Here is a 23,241-nt window from a genome sequence, read left to right as displayed (position 1 = left end):
CTACCAGCCTTGGAGTGCAATTCCTGGGCCTGGGAAGATGGGTTAGGAGAAAGGTAGACTCCTCAGAGAAGCAGATCTAACCAACATGGTCTTTCCAAGGTATGGTCCACATGGCATAAGGTGGAGAGGTAGCAAGGTGTGGTGTAGAGAACACCAGCACAGAGCAAAGAACCTCAACTCGGGCCCCAGCTTTGCCACCAGCTGTGACCAGGGGCAGATCATTCTACTTCTGCCTCGGTTGAAGGAGTTGGGCTGGATGACCTTAAAGGGCCTTTCCTGTTCTAACACCGGAGGCCTCTCATAGTCTCTAACTAAAGGAAATGACAGGTTTCACTGGAAATGATGATTCTAGTATCTGCCAGATCTAAACCCTAGAAATTGCATAGCTGGCCTTTCCTCTCCTTCCCCAATGTCACTGTCACAGCTGAGGTCAGTATGAGAGACCCATCATTTCTTCCTTGACCACATCCCCCTTGTAGAGAACTTAGAGGGGTCACCCTATACACCACGGGGCCTCGCTTCCCCCTCCACAGGTGCTCAGACCAGGAGTGGGCTAAGTATATTCTCTCTCCCAATAATTTGGAATTTTAAAATTAGTTTTAATGATTATTAAAAGTAATATATATTTATTATGGAAAACTTGGACAAAATAGTGAAGCATAAAGAAAATAAAAATCACCCAGCTCTCCACCCCTGAATGATAACCACTTTTAACCCATACATAACCTGTATGTATTTCTAGTCTCTTCTCTCTCCTCTTTATTTGGTCTACTGCTTCTCTTTCTCCCTCTCCATATAGATTCACAGAATCATTTCTTTTATAATTCAAATTAGGTTCTATATTACGTACTTTTAGTATACTGAGTTTTTTTCTTATTTTGTTTTTACTTTTCAAGGTAGTGTTACATTTTCCCGTGTCACTAAATACTCAACAACACTATTTTAATGGTCACAAAGCATTCCATCCTATGGTTCTGCCTTAATTTATTTAACCCCATTGTTGGAGATTTGTGCTGTTTTCAAATTCCTTATTCTGTAAATGGCTTAGCATTGTATATGTGTGTGGAATTTTAATTTATTAATTCAACAAGTATTTATTGAGTGTCTGTCTGCCTGGCCCCATTCTGGGAGCTGGAGATAGACCAGTGAATAAAAACTGATGCCGTCCCTGCCCTCCAGGACCTTACACTGTGCGGGGGGAGACAGACAGGAGACAGGTCAATATATGATATGTCAGGAGGTGATAAATGCTTTGAAGAAAATGATAAAGCAGCATGAAGAGAACAAAAATGATGGGGCAGGAAGGGCTGCTATTTTATAGCGAGTGGTCAGGGAAGACCTCTCTGATAAGGTCCCATTTGATCAAAGACCCAAAGGAGGCAGGGAGTGAGTCTCATGGATACCCAGGGAAAGTGTCCCATGGAAGGAACAGCAAGTGCAAAGTCCAGAGGTGGGTGTGCGCTTGGAATGTTCTACAAAGTGCAGGTGGTCTGTGGTGTTGGAGCAAAATGAGGTGAGGGAGAGTGGTGACGGTGGAGCCATGATAGAAATTTCTAATTGACTTGGAGTGAGATGGGAATTCACTAGGGGATTCTGAGCAGAGGGTGGCATGACTAGACTTGGGCTTTAGAGGAATCACTCGGGCTGCAGTGTGAAGCAGGGACGCCCATTAGCAGGTTCCTGCAGCATCCAGAGACATGACGGTGGCTTAGGCCAGGGTGCGAGTGGCAGAGGAGGTGAAGAGATCAGAGTGGGGTGCATTTCAAAGGAGGAGGCCCCAGAAATGACCCTTAACTCGGATGTGGGAGAAGAGAAAGAAAGAAGCCAAAGTTTTTGGTGTAACAAAAAGTGAAGGAGCAGTGAGCGAGAAGGGGAAGGAGAGAGGAGCGAGAGGGCTGTCCAGAAATCTAAGTGAAGAAGCGTTCCAGAGGAGGCAGTGATGGACCGTGGCGAATGCCTCTGACCACTGGATTGGGCAACGTGGAGGTCCACTGGTGGCCTTGCTAAGGGCTCTTCCTATGGCGCCGTGGGGAGATGCCTGAGAGGACAGGCAGAGAGGAAGTGGAGACCGTGCTGGCTTAAGAGGAGCAGAGAAACGGTCCAGGGGCCAGAGCAGGTCAAGAGAGATTTTATAGACATTACAGCACCTTTGCAGGTTCAGAGGAATAAAAGAGTAACCTGGAAAGACAGGAATCGTGGTAAGAGAGTGGGATGCTGGAAGGGATGCAGTCAATAGTAATAATCAGGCATGGCTAGAGTAAGCACAGGGCAGAGGTCCTTAGGTCCAACTGCCCTCCACACGGGTGGAAATAAAATACTCTGCCACTGGCAGTGTCTACTGATTCTCTCAGTCTTGGGACAGCTAATCCTTTGATTTTATGACATGGACCACCCAGTAGTGTTAAAGTCACTGCAGTCCCTGGTGGAGAAGTTTCTCTGCTAATGAAAATAATGGTGGATAGTTGTGCTATAAGTGTAGAGTAACACTATTTTAAAATAGGAGTCAGACCACAATGAGATACCACTTCACACTCATCAAGATGGGGACTATATTTTAATTTTTTTTTGGTGAGGAAGATTGTTGCTGAGCTAACATCTGTTGCCAATCTTCCTCTTTTTGCTTGAGGAAGATTGCTGCTGAGCTAACATCTGTGCCAGTCTTCCTCTATTTTGTACGTGAGATGCTGGCACAGCATGTCCTGATGAGCAGTGTGTAGGTCCACACCTGGGATCTGAACCTGTGATCCCCAGGCCGCTGAAGTGGAACACTTGAACTTAACCACTATGCCAGAGGGCCGGCCCCAAGACGGCTACTATAAACAGAACAAAACAAAACCCAGAAAATACTAAATGTTGGTGAGGATTGTGTACTACTGATGGGAATGTAAAATGGTGGGAGTAGTTCCTCAAAAAATTAAAAATAGAATTACCATATGATCCAGCAATTCCACTTCTGGGTATATAAACAAAAGAATTGAAAGCAAGATCTCAAAGAGATATTTGTACACTCACGTTCATAGCTTATTCACAATGGCCAAAAGGTGGAAGCAACTCAAGTGTCCATCGACAGATGAATAAATAAACAAAATGTGGTATATACAAATAATGGAATATGACAGCCTTAAAAAGGAAGAAATTCTGACACATGCTACAACATGGATGAACCTTGAGGACATTATGCTAAGTGAAAAAAGCCGGTCTCAAAAAGTCAAATATTGTGTGATTCCACTTATATGAGGTACCAAGAGTAGTCAAGAAAGTAGAGCCAGAAAGTAGAACGGTGGTTGCCAGGGGTTAGTGTGAGGGGAGAATCGGGATTGTTGTTTAATAGGTATAGAGTTTCAGTTTTGCAAGATAAAAGTTCTGGAGATTGGTTGCACACAATGTGAATGTACTTAACACTGCTGAACTGTACACTTAAAAATGGTTAAGATGGCAAATTTCATATTATGTATTTTTTTTGTGTGTGTGTGAGGAAGATCAGCCCTGAGCTAACATCTATGCCAATCCTCCTCTTTTTGCTGAGGAAGACCGGCCCTGAGCTAACATCTATTGCTAATTCTCCTTTTTTTTCCCTTTTTCTCCCCAAAGCCCCAATAGATAGTTGTATGTCATAGTTGCACATCCTTCTAGTAGCTGTATGTGGGATGCCACCTCAGCATGGCCGGACAAGCGGTGCATCGGTGCGTGCCCGGGATCCGAACCCTGGCCACCAGCAGCGGAGTGTGCGCACTTAACCGCTAAGCCACGGGGCCGGCCCCCTCATGTTATATATATATATATATATTTTTTTTTTAAGGTTTTATTTATTTATTTATTTTCCCCCCAAAGCCCCAGTAGATAGTTGTATGTCATGGCTGCACATCCTTCTAGTTGCTGTATGCGGGACGCGGCCTCAGCATGGCCGGAGAAGGAGTGCGTCGGTGTGCGCCCGGGATCCGAACCCAGGCCGCCAGCAGCGGAGCGTGCGCACTTAACTGCTAAGCCACGGGGCCGGCCCATATTATATATTTTTAAACCACTATTAAAAGTGAAAAAAAAAAATAGGAGTCGGGATGTAAACCCAGTCAAATTTCTAATCAGCCACTTTCCCCTGAACTGACTGTGATTAGGATGGTTTTGCTGGGAACACCAGACTGAAATGTTATGTTTGGGTGTCTGTCTCCCCTCCCTTCCTCCACCAAAATGTGCTTTTTTTGAGGACATGTCAGGGGACTCATCTATCTAAATCTTTCCAGTGGGCAAGGGCCTCAGTGGTAGGCCCTTTCACTCTTTCTACCATCGTTATGTTAATAAATATTTGTGACCTATGCATTTTTCCCCAAAGATTCCTACTGAAAGGCTTTTTTTCCTCGACTTTCTTCCTATTGAGGTAAAATACACATAACATAAAATTTGCCATTAATAACATTTAGTACATTCAAAGTGTTGTGCAACCATCACCTCTAGCTAGTTTCAGAACAAGTTCATCATCCATCAAGGAAACTGGTACCCATCAGTAGTCACTCCCCATTCTCCATACCTAAGCCCCTGGGGACTGCTAAATTACTTTCTGTCTCTATGGATTTACCTATTCTGGATATTTCATATAAATGGAATCATACAGTATGTGGCCTTTTGTGACTGGCTTCTTTCACTTATCATGTTTTCTAGGTTCATCCATGTTGTAGCATGTATCAGCACTTCATTCCTTTCATTGTCTAATAATATCCCATTGCATGGCTATACTACATTTTGTTTATCCATTCACCAGTTGATGCACATTGGGTTGTTTCTACCTTTTGGCTACTATAAATAGTGCTGCTGTGAATATTTGTGTATGAGCTCCTGTTTAAAAACCTATTTTCAATTCTTTTGCGTATATACCCAGGAGTGGAACTGATGAGTCATATAGTAACTCTATGTTTAACTTACTGAGGAACCTAATAAATTTTTTAAACATTTTAAAAACTATGCAAAATTATCCTAACAAAGAAAGAAAATAGCTAATACCTGCAGAGTGGAGACAGTGAAGACAGCAACGAGAGCAGCTAAGCATTAGGGAATTTATGTGCTGTGTGTAGAGGAAGAGAGAGCGAGCAGGCAAGCAGGAGGAGACCGAGAGCCAGAACTGCTACACAAGAGTGTGAAAACATGCTCATCTGACAGAAGCAACATTGTCTGCCAGACCACGAAGAACTCTAATCTCGGGGAACCAGGTCAATGGTGAGCAGGAGGAAAACTCTAAGGAGAATGTAATCTGACAGGCATGACCCGTACCTGACTCACACTAATGTAATTAGCAAGGTTCTACCCTATGGCTCACATGGATGGCAGGAATGTGCTAATTTCATTGTGCTGAGGCTACTGAAGCATTTCGTGTCTGCCAATGCCATGTCAATCTAAAACTAGACCTTATTTTTGAAACTGCAAATGCCCTTTCTGGTCTGAGGATGTCAGTTCATTTAGTAGGTTTTCTTTCTTTTTTTTCTAACTGTATCTTCCTGAGCAGCTCGAGATTATTTTTTTGGTGTGGGCACTGATTTGAACATTCCTCTGAGACGAGAGGAACATAGCACAGACTGCCAACTGCACCCTCCTGGCGAGCTGTGTGGGGCATAGCTTTTCTTCTATTCTCAAGGACGAGACTGGGCACCATGGGCTCAAAACGCAGCTAACTCTAGATTAGAATTTACTGAGTCTGAAGGTTGAAGGACTCCCAGCACATGACTCAGAAAGGCTGTATAACAGAGAGAGAGTTTTAAGAATCTGCTTCTCTGGAATGGTTTAGGGTCGAGATCAGAAAAATATGGCCAGCAGGCCAAATTCAGCCAGCACCTGTTTTTGTAAATAAAGTTTTACTGGAAGACAGCCATGTCCACTCATTTATGTACCATCTATGGCTGCTTTCATGTTAAAAACAAAACTGAGTAGCTGTGACAGAGACCATATGGGCTGCAGAGCCTCAAATGTGTCATCTCTGCCCCTTTAGAGAAAACGTTTACTGACCTCTGGTTTGGGTAGGGGTCACCAACTGAAAAGCCTCCAGGGGCCAGGTGGTCACGTTCACATGTTGCAGTCTGGGTGTAACAGAGAGCAGTGGGGACTGCGCACGAAGGCGGCCAGTTAGCAAACCCCAGCTTAGGGAAAGGAAATGAGCCAGTAACTGTGATTCTCGAAGTGTGTGTTTTCCAAGAGCATAGTTTTTTCAACACCACAAACAAGTCTAATGAATCAAGACTACGAACTCTTGATTTATAACTTGGTGACAGTACAGTAAAAGGAATTCCTTACTCCACCTCCCCCCACCAGCCCAGCTGTCTGTCTGGGTCACCGGGGTCAAATCCTATTTATTAAATGCCTCCACTGTCCTGGATCTCTGGGAGGTACCATGCTGACCCTGTTTATATCCTCCTGAACACATCGGACAGATGGCTTTCACTCACCCTGACTAACATTAAGCCCTTCCCTGGTCTCTATTTCCATCTCCAAACTAATGACCAGCGAATCTAGTCCCTACTCCTGACCTTACCCTTCAGCCTCAGACCTATCTACCCCTGCCCCACCTGCCCCAGGACATCTCCCCTTTGCAGCCCTCAGGCACCTCAACTTGCCATGACTGAAAGAAATCTCACCGCCTCCTCCTGAAACCAGCTCCCCTCCTGCTCCTTTTTCTTGGCGCCACGTCATCCATGCAGGCCCAGGCAAATCCTCAGGGGTCCTTGGCTCCTCCACTCCCCTTGTTCCTCTCATGGCCTGCATCCCTAAGCACTGGCCACTCTCACTCCCATCGACCCTTATAAAAGCCTTCCAACAGGCTCCCTGCCCTTGGTCTCTACCTCCTCTGATCGGTTGTCTATCTCAACCTAGATCTGTTCACATCCCTGCTCAGAGTTCACCATGGCCGAATGGAAGCAGCAGGGCTCTGGCTCAGACACAATTGGGTTGGAAATTCCTAGCTCTGCCTCTAACTTGCTGTGAGGCCTTAGGCAAGTCACTTGGCCTCTCTGGACCTCCTTTTTCCTACGTGTAAACTTTCTATGTTAAGGACTTAAGATAAGGTATGCAAAGCACCTAGAACAGCGCCAGGTGCATCCGAGATGGTCCACAACAGTGTCACTTACTGTACTGGTGGTGGCACTTAGTATTTTACTGACAGTTCTTCTCTGCTTATAGGGTCAAGTTCCAGTGCCTTAGAAGGGATGTGTTAGGAGGAAACACATCTCCTTGTCCTCTTCTTTTCCTGTGTCAGCACCTCCTGCAGGGTAACACTCCTGCCCTCTCTCTGCCCTCTTTTCTGGTGAGTTGAGGAGAGGGAACTAGCCATGAGCAGCCTGACCCCTTCTGGGTCCTCTCTTTGAAATCCAGCTGCTTGTTTATGGAGGAGTATTCTGCTCTGGTCTCTTGGCCCAGCAGAAAGTTCTGTGAGGCAGGCTCTGTGCTGCAGGAGGCGGCCAGCCTCAGCCTCCTCATCTGTAAGTCACCCTGCCTGTGTGAGTCAGTGAGCCTTATTCGGGTCACAGTATTAGGGAGTTTGCTGTTACTGCACACCTAAGCCGTGTCCTCTAATGAAAACAGTGACACTTAGGTCTTCATCTGTCTGATTCCTGTGAACATTTCACAGGATGGGAAAACGGCTGTCACTTATTGAATGTTATTTAGTGTTATTTATTTATGCTGCCCCAGCAAACCTAACATCTCTGGCAGCCTGTGCAGTCTTATCCCCAGCCAGGCCCCTTGTGCCCTTACACACCACGTGGGACATGCTCGAAGTTCCTAAGTGCCCCAAGCACTGTCGTGCCTCTCTCTAGGTGGGTGCTGTGCTCAGCCTGGAATGCCCTTCCGCCCCTGTGGATATGTTACCTCTCTCTACTCCTTCAGGTCCCCACCCTCCAACTTCACCCTCATGCCCACCGTGGTGCCCTTAGCTCTTTAAACAATTAGTGATTAAGACACTCTATTGTGACGTAGCTAATTTCTCACCCTTCTGTCTCAGGAGTGTGTGCTGTAGGCGCTTGATGCTAGGGACCTCGTTTCTTACACTCAGTGGTCTCTGGTGCAGTTCATGTGAGTCTGCTGAACTGAGCAGGAACGTGAACCTGACACAGCACCTGCCTCCTCCACCACCATGTCTTCACCACCCATTTAAATCACAGGTGGGGGTGAATTCCCTCCATCCATCTTTATCCTGCTCCTTTCTCGCTCTCTCTTAATTCAGAGTAGTAGTATTTACATATTATTTAAAAAGCACACGAGGTCATTTCTCTAAAGGTGCAATCCCACAGGCCAGCAGAGAAAGATCCGTCCAGGCTGATCCTGAGAGGACCTCTGATCTGGGCAGACAGCAGGCTTGCACTCCATGGTCTGCTCTGCAGGGACCTGAACCCTGGAGAAGGGACTTTGCTAAGGTCCCTCTGAAAGGAGAGGGTCAAAGAGCCTGGTTCCTGCTCTTGGGCTAACCCTGGACACTGATGATTTTCCATGCTGGTCCACAGATGTCTGGGATTCGGGGCCTTACTAAGCTTGTGAGGTGGGGGAACACATCTGACCCTCACCCCATCTTGTGACTCTGTCCCCCTCTTACCAGCTCCTGCCCAACTGGACTGGCCCAGCACCGGACAAGAACCAGCTCATGTTAACTAACAGGCAGCATCACTGTGCGCTCAACACCCCACCTTGCTTTTCTCTGCTTCTGGTGTCCCTAAAGTACTTGCCTCCCTGCCCTTTTGGCCCTGAGGGGCAGGCCAGCCAGCCTCTTCCTCTTTCACCCTTAGGGCTGAACAGGTAAGCCGAGCGAGGGCCTCTCTTGGAGCCTGGCCACACGAGGAAATCAGGGGGAGGCAGGCTCTCACTGGGCTGAGACTTTCAGCCTTCACTGGACACTGGAAATCACCTGGCAACTTTCAAAAATATCGACACGGGGGCCAGCCTGGTGGCGTAGTGGTTAAGTTCATGCTTAAGTTCTCCGCTTCTGCGGCCTGAGGTCCGCTGGTTCGGATCCTGGGCATGGACGTACTCACCACTCATCAAGCCATGCTGAGGCAGTGTGCCACACAGAAGAACTAGAAGGACCTACAACTAGGATATACAACTGTGCGCTGGGGCTTTGGGGAGTAAAAAGAAAAAGAGGAAGATTGGCAACAGATGTTAGCTCAGGGCCGATCCTCCTCAAAAAGAGAAAAAACACTATCGACACCTTGGTCCCACCCAGATATTCTGATTTAGTTGGTCTAGGGGCAGCCTGGCCTTTAGGATTTTTAAAAGCTCTCTAGATCATTCTAATGTGTAGCCAAAGTTGAGAACCACTGACCTAAGGACATTCTCCATTTCACACTCTGCCAGAGTTCTGAATTGGGGGTTTTCAGGTTCTTCCCCAACTCTTAATGCAAAGCTCCTGTATCCCATTGTGCTGTGTCTTGGGGTGTTTAGCCCCCTAGTCAAAAGCCCCAGGAAGGGGAGGGACAGTGGTAAATTCAGGCACCCAAATCTGATGCCAAACAATTAACCCTGGTGTTCTATAAAAAGCCTCTAAATGAATCCTTGGGGATTGGGACAGATAAATATTCTGAAACTTCCAGAAGCATTAAGAGCACTGTATCCTTGCAGTAGCACAGTGAAATCATGACACCATCCTTTAGAGAGCCTGTGGCTAGTCAGTGCACCCCAAGCACCTAATTCTGGAGGGTCAGGGAAAACTAGCAGTCTTACCAAGGTGGTACTTACTTCTGGGGATCTTGCTGGGGTAAATCTTCTGGCACGGTTTATATTCATCTGGAGGAGGAAAGTCTTCCACAGAATGGAACGTGAACTTAGACTCAAAGTCATCTGCACACATAGAAAATGGCAAAGTTACTGTGGTGACCCAAGTTTTGGCAATTTCCAGGAGCACACAGGTTTGCCTGCCCAGTGCAGGGGTTTTAATGGCAGGGCTAGTCCTCCCTAAGACATCCCTCTACTTCTCAGTTTTTACTGTTTAGCTGGGACAAGGGGAATCAGGAGAAGTGAAATCAACAGACTCTCCCCATCACCCACCCAACTTACTTCAACCAACATCTTAAGGAAGCTTCTAATGGGAGCAGAAGTGCCCCAGGGCTATCCAGGGTCCAGAGTCAGAGGTGGGGAACCCGGCAACAACAAGAGACCAGCAAAGTCCCTGTGGCCTGAAGCCCCTCCTGAGCTCCTGGGAAAGGCTTCAGTGGGGAGGGCTGGGCAGAACAGGACTCCTCAGCTTGGCTGGTGGTAAGGAGCTCGACCTGTGTCCTGTTGGGGACCTGGGCTCCCCAAAGCAAATGGGTTCTGCCCTGAGCTCCTGATGGCAAGAGGAGAGGGGTCTTGTGGCCCTTTCATGGGTTGAGTCCCATCTTTGTGATCTAGGCTTTAGGTCTGACAGTAGCTCAGCCCACGAACAGATCCAAAGATTTTTGGTCACATTTGACCCCAGGTAACTTTCTTTCTATCTCATTTTTGCCCTAATTGTCCCCTTGCCTGGTGGGCCTTCCATCCACCCTTTCACCTTGTCCAAATCACTCTGTTCTTTCAGGCTTGTACATGGATTTCTCCATGGAGACAGACAGACACACACAGTTGAAATGTTGGTTTTCTTCCCCCTCTCTAATCTCAATCAGAAGGTTGGATAGTGGGTTCTGGTACCCCCCAGAAAGCCTCAAGAGAAACTCGAACACAACCCGCAGGGTGTTCTGTGCTACAGTGATCCCCCTGTTCTTGCAAAACGTGCACCCTGAGATGACAGCACTCCCTGGTGGGCTGGCAAACTCCCTCCAGGCGCCAAGGGAAACAACCTCCTCACTGGCAGCCAGCATGGCAGATGGCAGGCCCTGCTTACCGATGATGTGCAGGCTTCCGTTCCGCAGCTGACCTCCAGGCTGCTGTGTTGGGGTCCAGGCTGGGGCCTGCTGGCTCTTGCTGGAAAGCTCCGTGGTGGGTGATCTCGCAGGGGGTGCCGGGGGTGGATTTAGCTTTCCCCCACTGGTCCCTTACAGAGAAGATGACGGTGTGTTCAGATACAGGAATGGGGACAGCAGATGCTATAACCTTCTGTGAGAGGTGAGGTATTGAGATCTTCTGATGTCATGTGATATGGTGAGTAAAAGGGCAGCCACTGGAGCCAAGCTGCTTGGGACTGAATCCTAGTTCTCCCCCTGGGATAATAACACAACCTATTTGTGCCTCAGTTTCCTCATCTGTAAAATGGGAATCATAATAGTACACATACCTCCTAGGATTGTTGAGAGGGTTAAACGAGTTGATTTAAGTGGCACGCAGTAAGGGCTCAATAAATGTTAGCTGCTGTGATAATATTAATGATGATGACAACCCTCATCAGCAGATGGTACAGCCCAAGGAAGGGGAGCCACTGCCGAGTCCTATGAAAGGGAAGGACTGTCCGTAGGTGCTGGCTCAGAGGGAGGCTAGATGAACTAGCTGTCGGGGGCATGCTTTTGCCCCCATGTTTCTGCTCACACTGGTCCCCTGTATTGCAGACGCTCATTTCTCCTTCCAGTCAATCTAAATCCACGGAACCCACCAGGGCCCAACTCAAATCCCACCTACTTCATCAGACCTTCCCTGATGAGCTCTGCAGGAGGCTCACTCTCCTTTGTGAATACTTTCTTGTAAGACTCATTTGGCAATTAATGACCCGCTGTCTTGGCACATCAGTGCAGGTGTTCCACTCTTCACTCTGCTTCTTGAAACGTCGACAACCGCACCACTACTGTCTGTGCCAAGATGTTCACAATTACAACCTCCTTCTCTTCCCCCTAGTTGGCCTGAGGCAGAAATTACCCTCATTTTGTTCATGGAAAACTAAGTTTCACATCCAAAGACACAACGAAAGAGGCCAGACAAGCATCCATTCCTGGCCTCGAGTTTACTGCTCTGGAGCAGGCGAAGTCCGTGTGTGTGTGTGTTTGTGTGTGTCCCGCTGCAGCAGGTGAGCAGGCCTGGCTGCAGCAGCTGAGGCCATCACCCGCCATCAGCGCTCCTTCCCTCCCTTCAGCCCCCATCTCCCTTTCTCCTTTCCCAGCCTCCTGCCTCCCCCTTTCTGGTCTTCCCTTTCTCGGTACCAGGACCCACTAGGATTTACCTGCTCCCACAAGCAGACTAAGGGCGCTAAGCAGCTACAGGGGCTGCTAACCCCTCTTCTGGATGAAAAGCTGCCCCCTCTACATGGCAAGAGAAGGAAGAGAAATAACGCTGCTGAGCCCCAGCTACATCAAAGCACTTCAGGCACATTTCTCACTTAATATTCATAACGATCCTATGTGAAAGGTGTTGTTATTATTATTTCCATTTGTCAAATAAAAAAAAGCAAGGTTCAAGAACACTGAAAAACAAAAAACGGCATGAGGTTACACTGAAGTGGGTGGGGGAGGCAGGATTTGAACTCAGATCTCTGAATCTAAAGCATTGTTTTTTTCACCACCCCATGAACATGTAAGAATCACACGTGTCACAGAGGCACCAGTACTAATGCTGGCCCTTGTGGTGACCAGCCAGTTGAAAAGAGAAAGATTAAAACCTTATCTCTTGTGACCAAAAGCCTTAAAAATATTCTTGCTCTTTGTACCAGGAATTCCCTTTTAGGAACCTATCTTTTAGAAAAAATACCCAAAATGTAGACTACAATTGCTATGAAAGTATTTCCTACAATATTATTCATAATAATAAAAATGGAATCAACTTAAATATCTAACACTAGAATTATGGTATACACTGATTAGCATTTTAATATGCTTATAAGTAAATTTTAACGATTTGACAAAACTGCTTTTAATATCATATTAAATAAAAACAGAATAGAAAATTGTATACACAAAATAGTATTAACTATGTAAATACATAGATATATTCAGGAAAAAAATGAAAGGAAACACATCCGAATATGACAGTTTTTATTTCTGGGTGATGTTATTATGGGTGATTTCAATTTCTTTGTTTGCTCTATGAGGAGCTTGTATTATTTTTAATTCAAGGAAATACATTTAAGAAACTTTCTACATCCAAAGATTTTTTCTGAAAGAACAAGGGATATGTGTGTGTACGTGTGGATGTGTGTTGGGGTGTATGTGTGGATGTGAGTGTTTATGAGTATGTTTGCACTCCTTTGGGGGTGTGTGTGCATGAATGTGTGGGTGTGCTTTCCATTGAGAAAGACACCAAAGGGGAATGAAGCCTCACCACTATCCAGAAATCACAGTCACGGGGTGTGAATACTCAGTCCAAAGTCCTCTCTGCTGGATATGTGAAGCAATTATTTTTAATATTTGGCTCAAAATACAGACCCTCAGTTTTCTTGAGTTAGGTGGAGAACCTGCCAAAACTAAGGCAGAATGCTAATCCCATCTACCCAGTCCAGTGAGGGTGCTGGCTGGGAGGCAGACTGTAATAACTCAGGTAGAAATTAAACAGGAGACCCGGTTCTGGAAACAAACTGCACCCACAGCCCCATCCACTGCAGGGAGTAGATGTGGAGTCCGAATGTTGCAGTTAGAATAAATAACCCTTCTCTAGAGCTCACCGTTGCCAGGCCCTGTCCTAACAACAGCGTGAGGAGGGAACTACTGCTATCCCCATTTTACAGATGAGGAAAAGGAAGCACAGAGAGGCTAACTGAGTCTCCAGGGTCACACAGCTAGTAATGGCAAGGTGATCAAGGCCAGAATCCCTGGTTTGTGGTCTGCATGATCTCGGACACGTCTTCCCACCTCCCTCACCCTTGGTTTCCTGTCTCTAACATGAATACCTTCAACATAAAGTCCCATAAACACGCTTTTACTGTGCTCCACGCAGGCCCTGAAGAGCTCTGTTCTAAAACAAAGGGCCGGCCCCGTGGCTTAGTGGTTAAGTGAGCGCGCTCCGCTGCTCGGATCCCGGGCTCGCACCCACGCGCCGCTTCTCCGGCCATGCTGAGGCCGCGTCCCACATACAGCAACTAGAAGAATGGGCAGCTATGACACACAACTATCTACTGGGGCTTTGGGGGGAAAAAAATAAATAAATAAATAAAATCTTTAAAACAAAATCCCGAGAGTTAAGATATCCCAAGGTGTTCCCAAGTGGCTCAAAGGAGCAGGCCTCTGGCCGCGTCCCTAGCAACAGTCAGGTGATCCCCTGACACGGCCAGCCTGGGCCAGAAGCGCAGCGCTTACCTGGGCCTCGGCCGGGCCTCCTCTTCTGCCGGAAGGGCTGAGAGCCCGGCGCGGCGGGCAGCGCGGGCAAGGCCTGCACGCTGGGCTTCGGCGGCTGGGCCTGGAAGCTGGGGGACTTGGGGGGCAGCGGAGGCGGGGCTTCAGTGCCGTTGTTAGCGCCTGGCACAGGGGGCGCAGGCATAGAGGACCTCGGGGTACAGGAGGCGTAAAGGGGGAGAGGGGGCGGCGGGGGCGGCGGGGGCGGAGGGGCGGGGGGTTCTCGAACATCTTGGGCGGGGCTGACAGCATCCGCATTCAGCCCGGGATACCCACAAGGTGGGAGGAGAGGGAGCGGGGGTGGGATGGGCGGTAGGTGCAGGGGGGCTAGCTGAGGCTTCACTGCCTTGTCACTGAGAATGGAGGCCGGGGGAGGCGGGGGAGCGGTTGGGGGAGGTGGCGGAGGAGGAGGTGCGGACGGCAGAGGGGGTGCAACCAGCGGGTGGTTCCCTTTGATCGGCGGGCCAGGTGGGGACGCCAGCGGCGGCGCTTTGATGGGGGAAGCGGGGGGCAGGGGTGGGGGTAAGGGCGGAGGAGGTGGGGGCGGGGTGGGAGGGGGTGGGGCGGGCATGCTGGGGCGAGGAGGGACGGTCCTGGCCGCGCCATGCGCCTCGGAGGCGTTGCCTAGCCTGGGAGATGCAGGAGCATTAAGTGGGCCGCTGATAGTTTTAGTGGGAAGCCGGGGAGAAGGCGCTCGGGAGCCAGGGCCCTGCCCTGTCTTGCCACCTGGAAGTGAAACAATTTCTGAGTTAGCTCAGCAATCAGGGAAGGAGAAACTCCAAGCGTGTGGGCGGCCATCACAGAGGCTCTCCAGCATGACCTCAGTCAACTGCCTGGTGGCTGCTCTCTTCCTGCATGTCCACTGAGAGGCCTCAGGTGCAGCAGCTGTCACACAAGAGGGCCAGCTGGACCAGCCCCAAGGTTCTTGCCAGCATAAGCATGCTGTCCTCTTCCAAGACAAGCCCAGCTCAGGCCACCAGGCTGTCTGCAGTGCAGTCTTTCTATCCCGTTCTGCCTCCACCCTCATCTGCCAAGGCTCCAGGTTCCCAGCCCAGGGCACAGGACTGCCCCAGCCTCCTCCACCCTTCCTCATCTCAAGGCCACCCTCACACTCATTCACATTCATGCACTAGGTCAATCAGCTCTTACCCCTAGCTTGGTTCCTCAGCAGTATGAACCAGAAGCTCCTGGCTAGGGAGGTTTTCCTCATTCCCAGCAATTTGTGAACAAGGACTTTGTTTTGCATCAAGAGCAGAAGATTCATGAGTCCCTGAATATATAAGGTGACTCAGAAGTCAATGGGAGACACCCTGGCTTGGGGATCCAGGTCCAATGATCTTGAACCTCACAGGTCCACAGCCTCTGGAAGTTCAGAGTTCCCTTTCCCAAAGACTTATGCCCATTTCCAAGGGGCTCACTGTCTCCTGGCTTCCTCACCCCATAGATCCCTCACCACATCAACCTGAACTTGAAATCCAGTGCCTCTTTTGAATTCAACAACAACAACAATTGCTCACAGTAACTGGTGTTTGGTGGCCTTCACGGAAGACTGGGGTAGAGAGTGTTGCCTGAGAGGGGCCTCGTCACTCCTGGCACACCTTCACCATACTGCTGGTTCTTATCCTTTTTCCCCTCTGTCTCTCTCTAAGTAGAGAAAAAGGTTCCTCTCCCTGTTTACTGCACAGAAGTTCTGCAGTTGCTGCTTAAATATGTCCTTGGAGTATCAATGTCCCCTCAGGAGGCATATCAAAATATTTCTTCCAAATAAATCCAGTCCTAAATCTCCCTAAAAGGAATTCTGGGGAATACATTTTCGCCTATGCCAGCATCCCGCTATTTTATAATCACCATGAAAACACGTGGAAAACACTTGAAAAAATGGTTGCTTCTCACACCCTCAACTTCCTGAGTGCCGCAGAATAGCAAACACAGCTTTCAAATCAGATTATAAACCCTAGCATTTGGTGGCAGTTCTGAGCTCGTCAGCCTGTGAGTCTCCAGTGTGTTTACCCTGGCAGGTGCTAAATCATACCCCAAAGGACTGATGCCAGAAGCCAGGCCAGTCAAAGCAAGGTGTGGCAGAGGAGACTCTGGGGCTGAGCTAAGCGGGCAGGACGGCAGTATTTGGCTTTCAAATGGATGGCCCTGCTCTGGCTATGATGTGACAGTCACCTGGACAACACTACTCATTGTAGGTCTCAGTCCTGGAATGGCTGTTCTTGAGGCAGGGCAGTGATGTCAGTATTCCTGTTGAGGATTTTCTTCAGGGTGGGACCAGAAGAGATGATGCCTTTGCACTGATGCATCCACCCTGGCTCACGTGATCCCCCTGGGGGTCAAGTCAAGGGCAGGCATTGCCAGAACAGCTGGCTGACCATGATCAGGAGTGGAAGGCCCCAACCCGGCTTTCCAGGGTCAGGATCTACCACCTGCAATTCCAACATTAGACATTTACATGAGCATAGGTGTGAGGCTCAGGGATTCCTGCCTTCAAGTTCTCAAACCTGTTTCCAGAGTACACGGAGATGAAGATGGAAGACCCAGGCAGCTCCCTACACAAGGGGAGGCCCACCTATATGCTCAGCTGCTGGGTGGACTTTAAACGCATAACAAATTTGAGGGTCAGAATCAGCCCCTGAATAACCAATCCAAACTGTTTATGTGACTGAGGACACCATGTCTCCAAGATTCACAGATCCTTAAAGGGAGTCAGTTGAAAGTGCAGGAGTCTGTGCTTACTAAGTGGCCAAGCACATGAGAAATGGGCAAACCCATTTTTATCATAACATGAGCAGCCGAAGCAAGGACGGCACAAATCCTCGTTCGGCTTATGTTCATGCTCGCTCCAGGATGAAGCGGACAGCTGGCAGCACGCATGTAAGGTGAGACCCACAGGAGAGAGAGGAGCTCACAGCGTGAGTGCAGGCAAGAAAACCAGGCAGCGCGGGGCCAGCGGGGAGAGCTTGGAGAGTGAGTGCCAAGGGAAGGAAAGGAGGAGGCTTTCCTTCATGACGTGAATGCTGGCCCTAGAAATCCAAATAGAAACCCGAAAGGAGACCAGGAAGCAGGTGGGGAAAGGCCAGCTCCAGTGCATCAAGGAGGCTTTGCCGATACGAAAGGAATCAGCTTTTAGAGCGCGGGGGTTATCAAAAGATGAAATACGTCTTCTTCCTTCAATGTGTGTTTGTTTCCAGAAGACCTGGGATTGCATGGAAATCTCATTACACATTCTGTACAACCCAGTGATGTTTACTCATCATTTCTTACTTTAATGATCACTCCTTCAGAGCTCTAAGCCAAGGCCACATTTTGACTTTCCAAGACCCTGGGCACTTTTGCCTTTGTGGGCCTCTTCCTCCTTTAAAAAAAATTTAAAATTATATTTTATGACTGCATTGGTATAAAGACAAATATAATCTTTGACCCTGAAATTTTTTTTCCTGATTTTAAAAGGAATTCGAACATTTTCATGGGCCTCTAAAAGTATTCTGAGCACTAACACTATGCTTTCTGGACCTGATGGCTCTAAGCAACCACCCTACCCACTCACACATCCCATTCAACATGTCTTCACTGAGCACCTATCACGTGCCAGGTATTTTTTAAGGTGGTCAACCAAACACAGTTCCTGCCTTCATGGAGCTTACATTTAGAGGGAGAAGACAGAAAATAGAGGGCCGGCCCTGTGGCTTAGCGGTTAAGTGCGTGCGCTCTGCTCCTAGTGGCCCGGGTTCAGATCCCGGGTGCGCACCGACGCACCGCTTCTCCCGCCATGCTGAGGCCGTGTCCCACTTACAGCAACTAGAAGGATGTGCAGCTATGACATACAACTATCTACTGGGGCTTTGGGGGAAAAATAAATAAATAAATAAATAAATTAAAGAAGACAGAAAATAGAAAACAAACCAGTAAATATGTAATATGTCAGATGGCAATAGGTAATACAAGAAAAATAAATCAAGGTAGACGGGATACGGGGTGAGGGGGTGGGACGCGTATCTTATATGGGATGATGAGTAAAGCCTCACTGATAGTTGATCAGGTGCCACTTGAGCAGAGACCTGAAGGAAGGGGGAGAGTGAGCCACATGGACACCTGAGGAAGAGTGTTTCAGGCCAAGCGAGCAGTCAGTGCAAGGGCCCTGTGGCAGCAACATGCCTGGTGTGTGCAAGAACAGCAAGGAGGGCAGTGTGGCTGGAGTGCAGGGTGTGAGCCAGCAAGAGTTACAGGCAGTAACATAGAGGCAGCAAGGCCAAAGTCCTTTTCTCTAAAAGACAGGAGGGCCGATGGGAGAGTTCTGAGAGAGGAGAGTCATGGTCTGACTTACTCTGACCCAGCACCCAGTCCACGCATCTACCTGTTGGCTCCTGAGTTTCCATTCTGTAACAGGCATCATTAGTCACGTCATTATGGATTTCGATCTCCTCTAAAGAGATCAGTTCTTGTCTTCAGACAGTGGCTCAAACAACTGACACCTGTGTCTTATTAGAGACACGTAGGAAGATTGCTGGCTTCTTTTGGCTGGTCTCTGTTAAAACTGGACTGCGGGTTATTTCTGCTATCTTTATTACTGTGAAAAAAAAAACTAGTGGAAGCTTTATACCCCAAAGGATGTTTGTTTGATACCACTCAGGAATTTTGAAAGAAGGCACTGAGGAATGCCAGCTTTCTTTATTCAGGAAGATCTCAGCACTTTCTTGCCCGCCAAACCCTTGGCAAAAACAAGGAAATGAAAATGGCCTCTGAGAAAGTTCAAGTTGGATCTCAAAACATCCTGGAACTTGTATCTTTGCTAGACTTTATCAGTAGGTGACGGCAGCAAATGCACCCCATGACGTCAAATGGCCACAGAGGCCACTGAAAAGGTTAGCAAGGTCACATGGTAGAAGATTCTATACCAGGAATGTTTGGGGCTTGATATTTCCTGGATTAATGAAATTCTTGGAGTTTATTCACTTGCTGGCTAAAGAGAACAGTAATAGGGAAAACGCTTCTTTTGCACACGATAAATATATATTTGCCCAATTTTAATGCAATCCTTTCAAAATATCTGATACCCACTAAAACACAAATGCTTGTAGTAGATTAGCTGCAAAAATGGCCTCAATCATCCACTCATTTCTCATTTCATAATCTTTGAAATGTGATTTTGCAGCTCCCCTCACCAAGAGATGGAGTCTCTTCCCCCCGCCCCCGTCTCTGGGCTGGCCCTGTGACTTGCTTTGGACAAGAGGATGTGGCAGGAAGTAAGGCTGTGCCAATTCTAAGACTAAGCCTCAAGAGACTTTATATACTTCTGTCCTGTCTGGTGGAACTCTGTCACCGCCATGAAAACAAACCCTGAATAGTGTGCTAGATATTGAGAGACCATACGCATCAGACCAGTCATCCCAGCTGAGCCACCAGAGACATAAGAAATAGATCAACAGAGCCATCTACCCGACCTCTAGATACTAGAGGGAGCCCAGCTGTGACCACCTTAAATTGACAACCCACAGAACTGTAAGCTAAATAAATGGCTATTTAAAGCTTCTAAGTTTTAGGGCGTTTTGTTACACAGCAATACCTAACTGCTATGATGACTGAGAACCATTACAATCACACATGGCCAGTGAGTCCACAGCAATGTCACTAAGACCTTCTGTTGTGATTTACATCTTCTATACTTTGCAGTCTGGGCTATGATCACACCATTGCTGAACACTACACACTACGGCACTTCATTCTTCAATTATTACAATGGGATGATTTAAACAGGATGATGATTTAAAAGATCCCTTGAGAACAGTTCGGTGCTTTGCAAACTTCTGGTGCTTGGGCTCCCAATACATGCTCTTACTACGTGACTGTTCACTAAAAACAGGTCACTTACTGGCATGTGAGGATTGCCCCATTGGTCCTGTAAGTTAAGGAGATAAGGATCACAAGGTAGCCAGTCTGAATTCTTCCTTACCTGCTGCATCCCTCTGGCCTGCTGGTCGCAACACAGGAAAGCCACCAGCAAACAGATCTCCCAGGGCTGGGGGCGTGCTCCCGCCTCGAGAGTTTGCAGAACCTCCTCCTTCTTTGCTGGTTCCTTTAGAACCTTTAGAGAGAAGAGGCAAGTAGACGAGCAGAGCTGAGCAGCCAATTCTCATCCCGGGCCGTGGTCTAACACTGCCCACCACATGGCAGCCTTCCCATCTCCCACCTGCAACGTTACCCTGCTAGTCAGCGTCTTTCCCAAACACCCTCCACCTTGAACCCTGCAGACTCATGTGCCCAGGCCTGTCTGCTATCCTCTCCAGGCCTCTCAGAGCACCATTGGTAGCTGACCACTCTGAAATGTGACCAAAACAAAGGGACCTATGTACTGCCATTTAATAGATGCCAATGGGGGAACTGGCAGCACTTTTCAAATTAGAAAATCCAAACACTGTAGGTACACAGCTGGCCCTATTTTCGACTTCACTGTCAATCATGGGAGGAATAGACAGAGAAAATCCACAGATGTAACTCAGTCAGTAATTGTAACTTCTTGTCCACAAAGCCTGGCCCAGAACTCTAAGAGGGAAGTGAAGGTCTGGAGTGATTTGTGCTTCGGCATTTTCCTTCTCTCTCTCCCAGCTCTCACTCCCCAGGCCCCGCACGCTTCCCTGCACCTTTCATTCCATGGAAGAGAAAGGTCATGAGCCCTTGAGGAGAGGTGTTACTAATTCCACCTTCCAGATGTGTGTGATTACCAACCACATAAAATGAGGAGACATTCAGCTTAGATAAGAACTCCTGGCAAAAAATGTTCACAACCTGAAGCTAGTATGCACAGAGAAATTAAGGCACAGTGCCCACTGGTGGGTGAATGTGGCCAGATTATTCTGAGTATTAATATTACACATTACCTACTCATTGGAATGATTAGGAAGTGAGTGTTCCAATAAAATGGATTTATCTGTCAATTGAGCTTAACCAATTAGATAGTGGGTCGCCACCACAGCATGGCTTGATGAGCGGTTCGTAGGTCCACGCCTGGGATCCGAGCCTGCGAACCCCAGGCTGCTGAAGTGGAGCGCGTGAACTTAACCACTACACCACCGGCTGGCCCCAGAAACTAATTTTTATTGTAATTGTTGAAAATATTTCTTAAAATAATTTGTCTATCCTTATGTATTAACATACATAATTACAGATACTAGCTACAATTATATTTTTAGGACTATCTTTGAGAATTACTATCATGCACATTATTGAAAAATATAGGAAGACATAATAATACCTTACACTGATAAATAGTTTTGCATATATTATTTCAGTCTTCAACCATCTTGACAAAAAAAGAGCAGATATTATCATCTCCCCCATTTTGCAGATGAGTAAACTGAGTCTCAGGAGGTTCCCTGATTTGCCTGGTAGCAGAATCAGAACTCAGCATGGGTCATGTGACCCAAGCACACAGCTCCTTTTACTCTCTCATACTCTAGAAGACAGAGACAGTTGCAGTCATGTGATCCTGTGAGAGAATTCTGGAAAAATATTTTCCTTGTGAAAAACAAAAACTTTGCATTTTTTAATGTTGAGACTTTAATTTTTCTCTCTTTGAGTTTGAGGACTATGTTGACACAGGGTAAGTGATTTTTAAATGTTACCTCACAATGGATAAACACAAAGTGGTATAGCCATATACTGAAGTATTATTCGACAATAAAAATGAGTAAAGTACTGGTACATGCTACAACATGGATGAACTCTGAAAACATTATGCTAAGTGAAAGGAGCCAGTCACAAAAGGCCACATATTGTGTGACCCCATTTATATGAAATATCCAAAATAGGCAAATCCATAGAGACAGAAAATAGATTTAGTGGTTGCCAGGGACTAGGGGAGAGGGGACTGGAGATGACTGCTAATGGGTATGGGGTTTCCGTTTGGGATGATGAAAATATTCTGGAACTTGACAGAGGTGATGGTTGCAACCATAATGTTAATGTATAAATGTCACTGAATTGGGCACTTGAAATGGTTAAAATGGTGAATTTTATATTATGTGTATTTTATCACAATTAAAAAAAGTTATCTCACCATGACTGTTTTTGTTTTTGTTTTTTCAACATTTGAGGAGTGATGGAAGATATGCTAGAAAGCATTTGCAGACCTGGAAGGGAAGCTCTGATTCTCTCACCTATGTGGCCTGTACATTGAGCTGGTCTGAGATGGTCCAATGAGTGCCCAGAGTAATAAATGTGGCCCCTGCCTTGAGCAAGCCAGGGGTGTCTGGCTGAGCCTCAATTGCATGGCCTGCTCTTGGCTCACAGCATGTCTGGCCCAGATGCCCACTTACTCTCGATTTGCGGCGCACTGCGGTCATTGATCTGCGTGACTTTTCGTAGGCAAGTTCCTTGCTGGATGTCAGCCAACAGTGCACTCCGACCTTTGGGATCTGCCTTTCTCAAGCTGGAAGTGTCTGTACTTACCTGTAAGGGAATAAGAGGGATTTAATTATAATTGCATATAACATTTGCAGATAAGCCACATGTCCTGTCTGCTGGAAGGTTTTCCTCCCTTAGTTCTCTGCTTCCCTGTCTGCCCTACCCTGCACCATTTCCAGGGCAGATCTCACTAATGCAGTTACCAACAAGTCTCGGTGGAGACACTCCTCTCCCAGGGGACCTAGAATAGACTCTTGCTTGTGCTCAAACTGCCCTAAGTCTTATGGAGCCCTAATCACAGCCCCTCTTCCTGCCTCCTAGGTAAGCCCCACCCACACACCTGGGCTTCTGTCTGTGTGTTTCTGATCCCTGCTCCCAGGTTCTGAATGATCACCCTGCCTGGTGTCCCCAGGTTCCCTCCTGAACCAAATGCTTTGCTAACCCCCAGCTTGATGATGGGAGTTGGTCCCGTTGCCCTGTCTCGCCCTGGGCTATTCTCCTGAGTGGTACTAAGTTGGGCTCAGTCCCGAGTACTCACGTTCTCCCTACTGTTGGGTGGCCCATTATGTCTCATAACTGAAGCAGATTCAGCCTCGAGCAGCTGGTTTTGAGGGAAGGATGGTGGACTTCATGTGATCAAGGAGCAAAGAGG

General features: G+C 47.5%; 1 protein-coding gene across 1 annotated transcript in view; it reads right to left on the bottom strand.

Moving 5' to 3' along the window:
* Nucleotides 1-23,241, bottom strand: part of WIPF3 (WAS/WASL interacting protein family member 3) — a 91,195-nt gene that overhangs the window by 4,905 nt on the left and 63,049 nt on the right. Inside the window, exons 3-7 of the mRNA XM_087429147.1 lie at nucleotides 22,502-22,634; nucleotides 20,140-20,271; nucleotides 14,151-14,912; nucleotides 10,823-10,972; nucleotides 9,703-9,804 (exon numbers count right to left, since the gene is read on the bottom strand). Coding sequence (XP_087285273.1) covers nucleotides 9,703-9,804; nucleotides 10,823-10,972; nucleotides 14,151-14,912; nucleotides 20,140-20,271; nucleotides 22,502-22,634 — 1,279 coding nt within the window. The remainder of the gene's footprint in view (nucleotides 1-9,702; nucleotides 9,805-10,822; nucleotides 10,973-14,150; nucleotides 14,913-20,139; nucleotides 20,272-22,501; nucleotides 22,635-23,241) is intronic.

This window comes from Ceratotherium simum, chromosome 1, assembly GCF_057802395.1.
Source record: "Ceratotherium simum simum isolate JZ-2026a chromosome 1, ASM5780239v1, whole genome shotgun sequence".
Classification (NCBI taxonomy): domain Eukaryota; kingdom Metazoa; phylum Chordata; class Mammalia; order Perissodactyla; family Rhinocerotidae; genus Ceratotherium; species Ceratotherium simum.
This window is presented reverse-complemented; position numbering and strand designations above follow the sequence as displayed.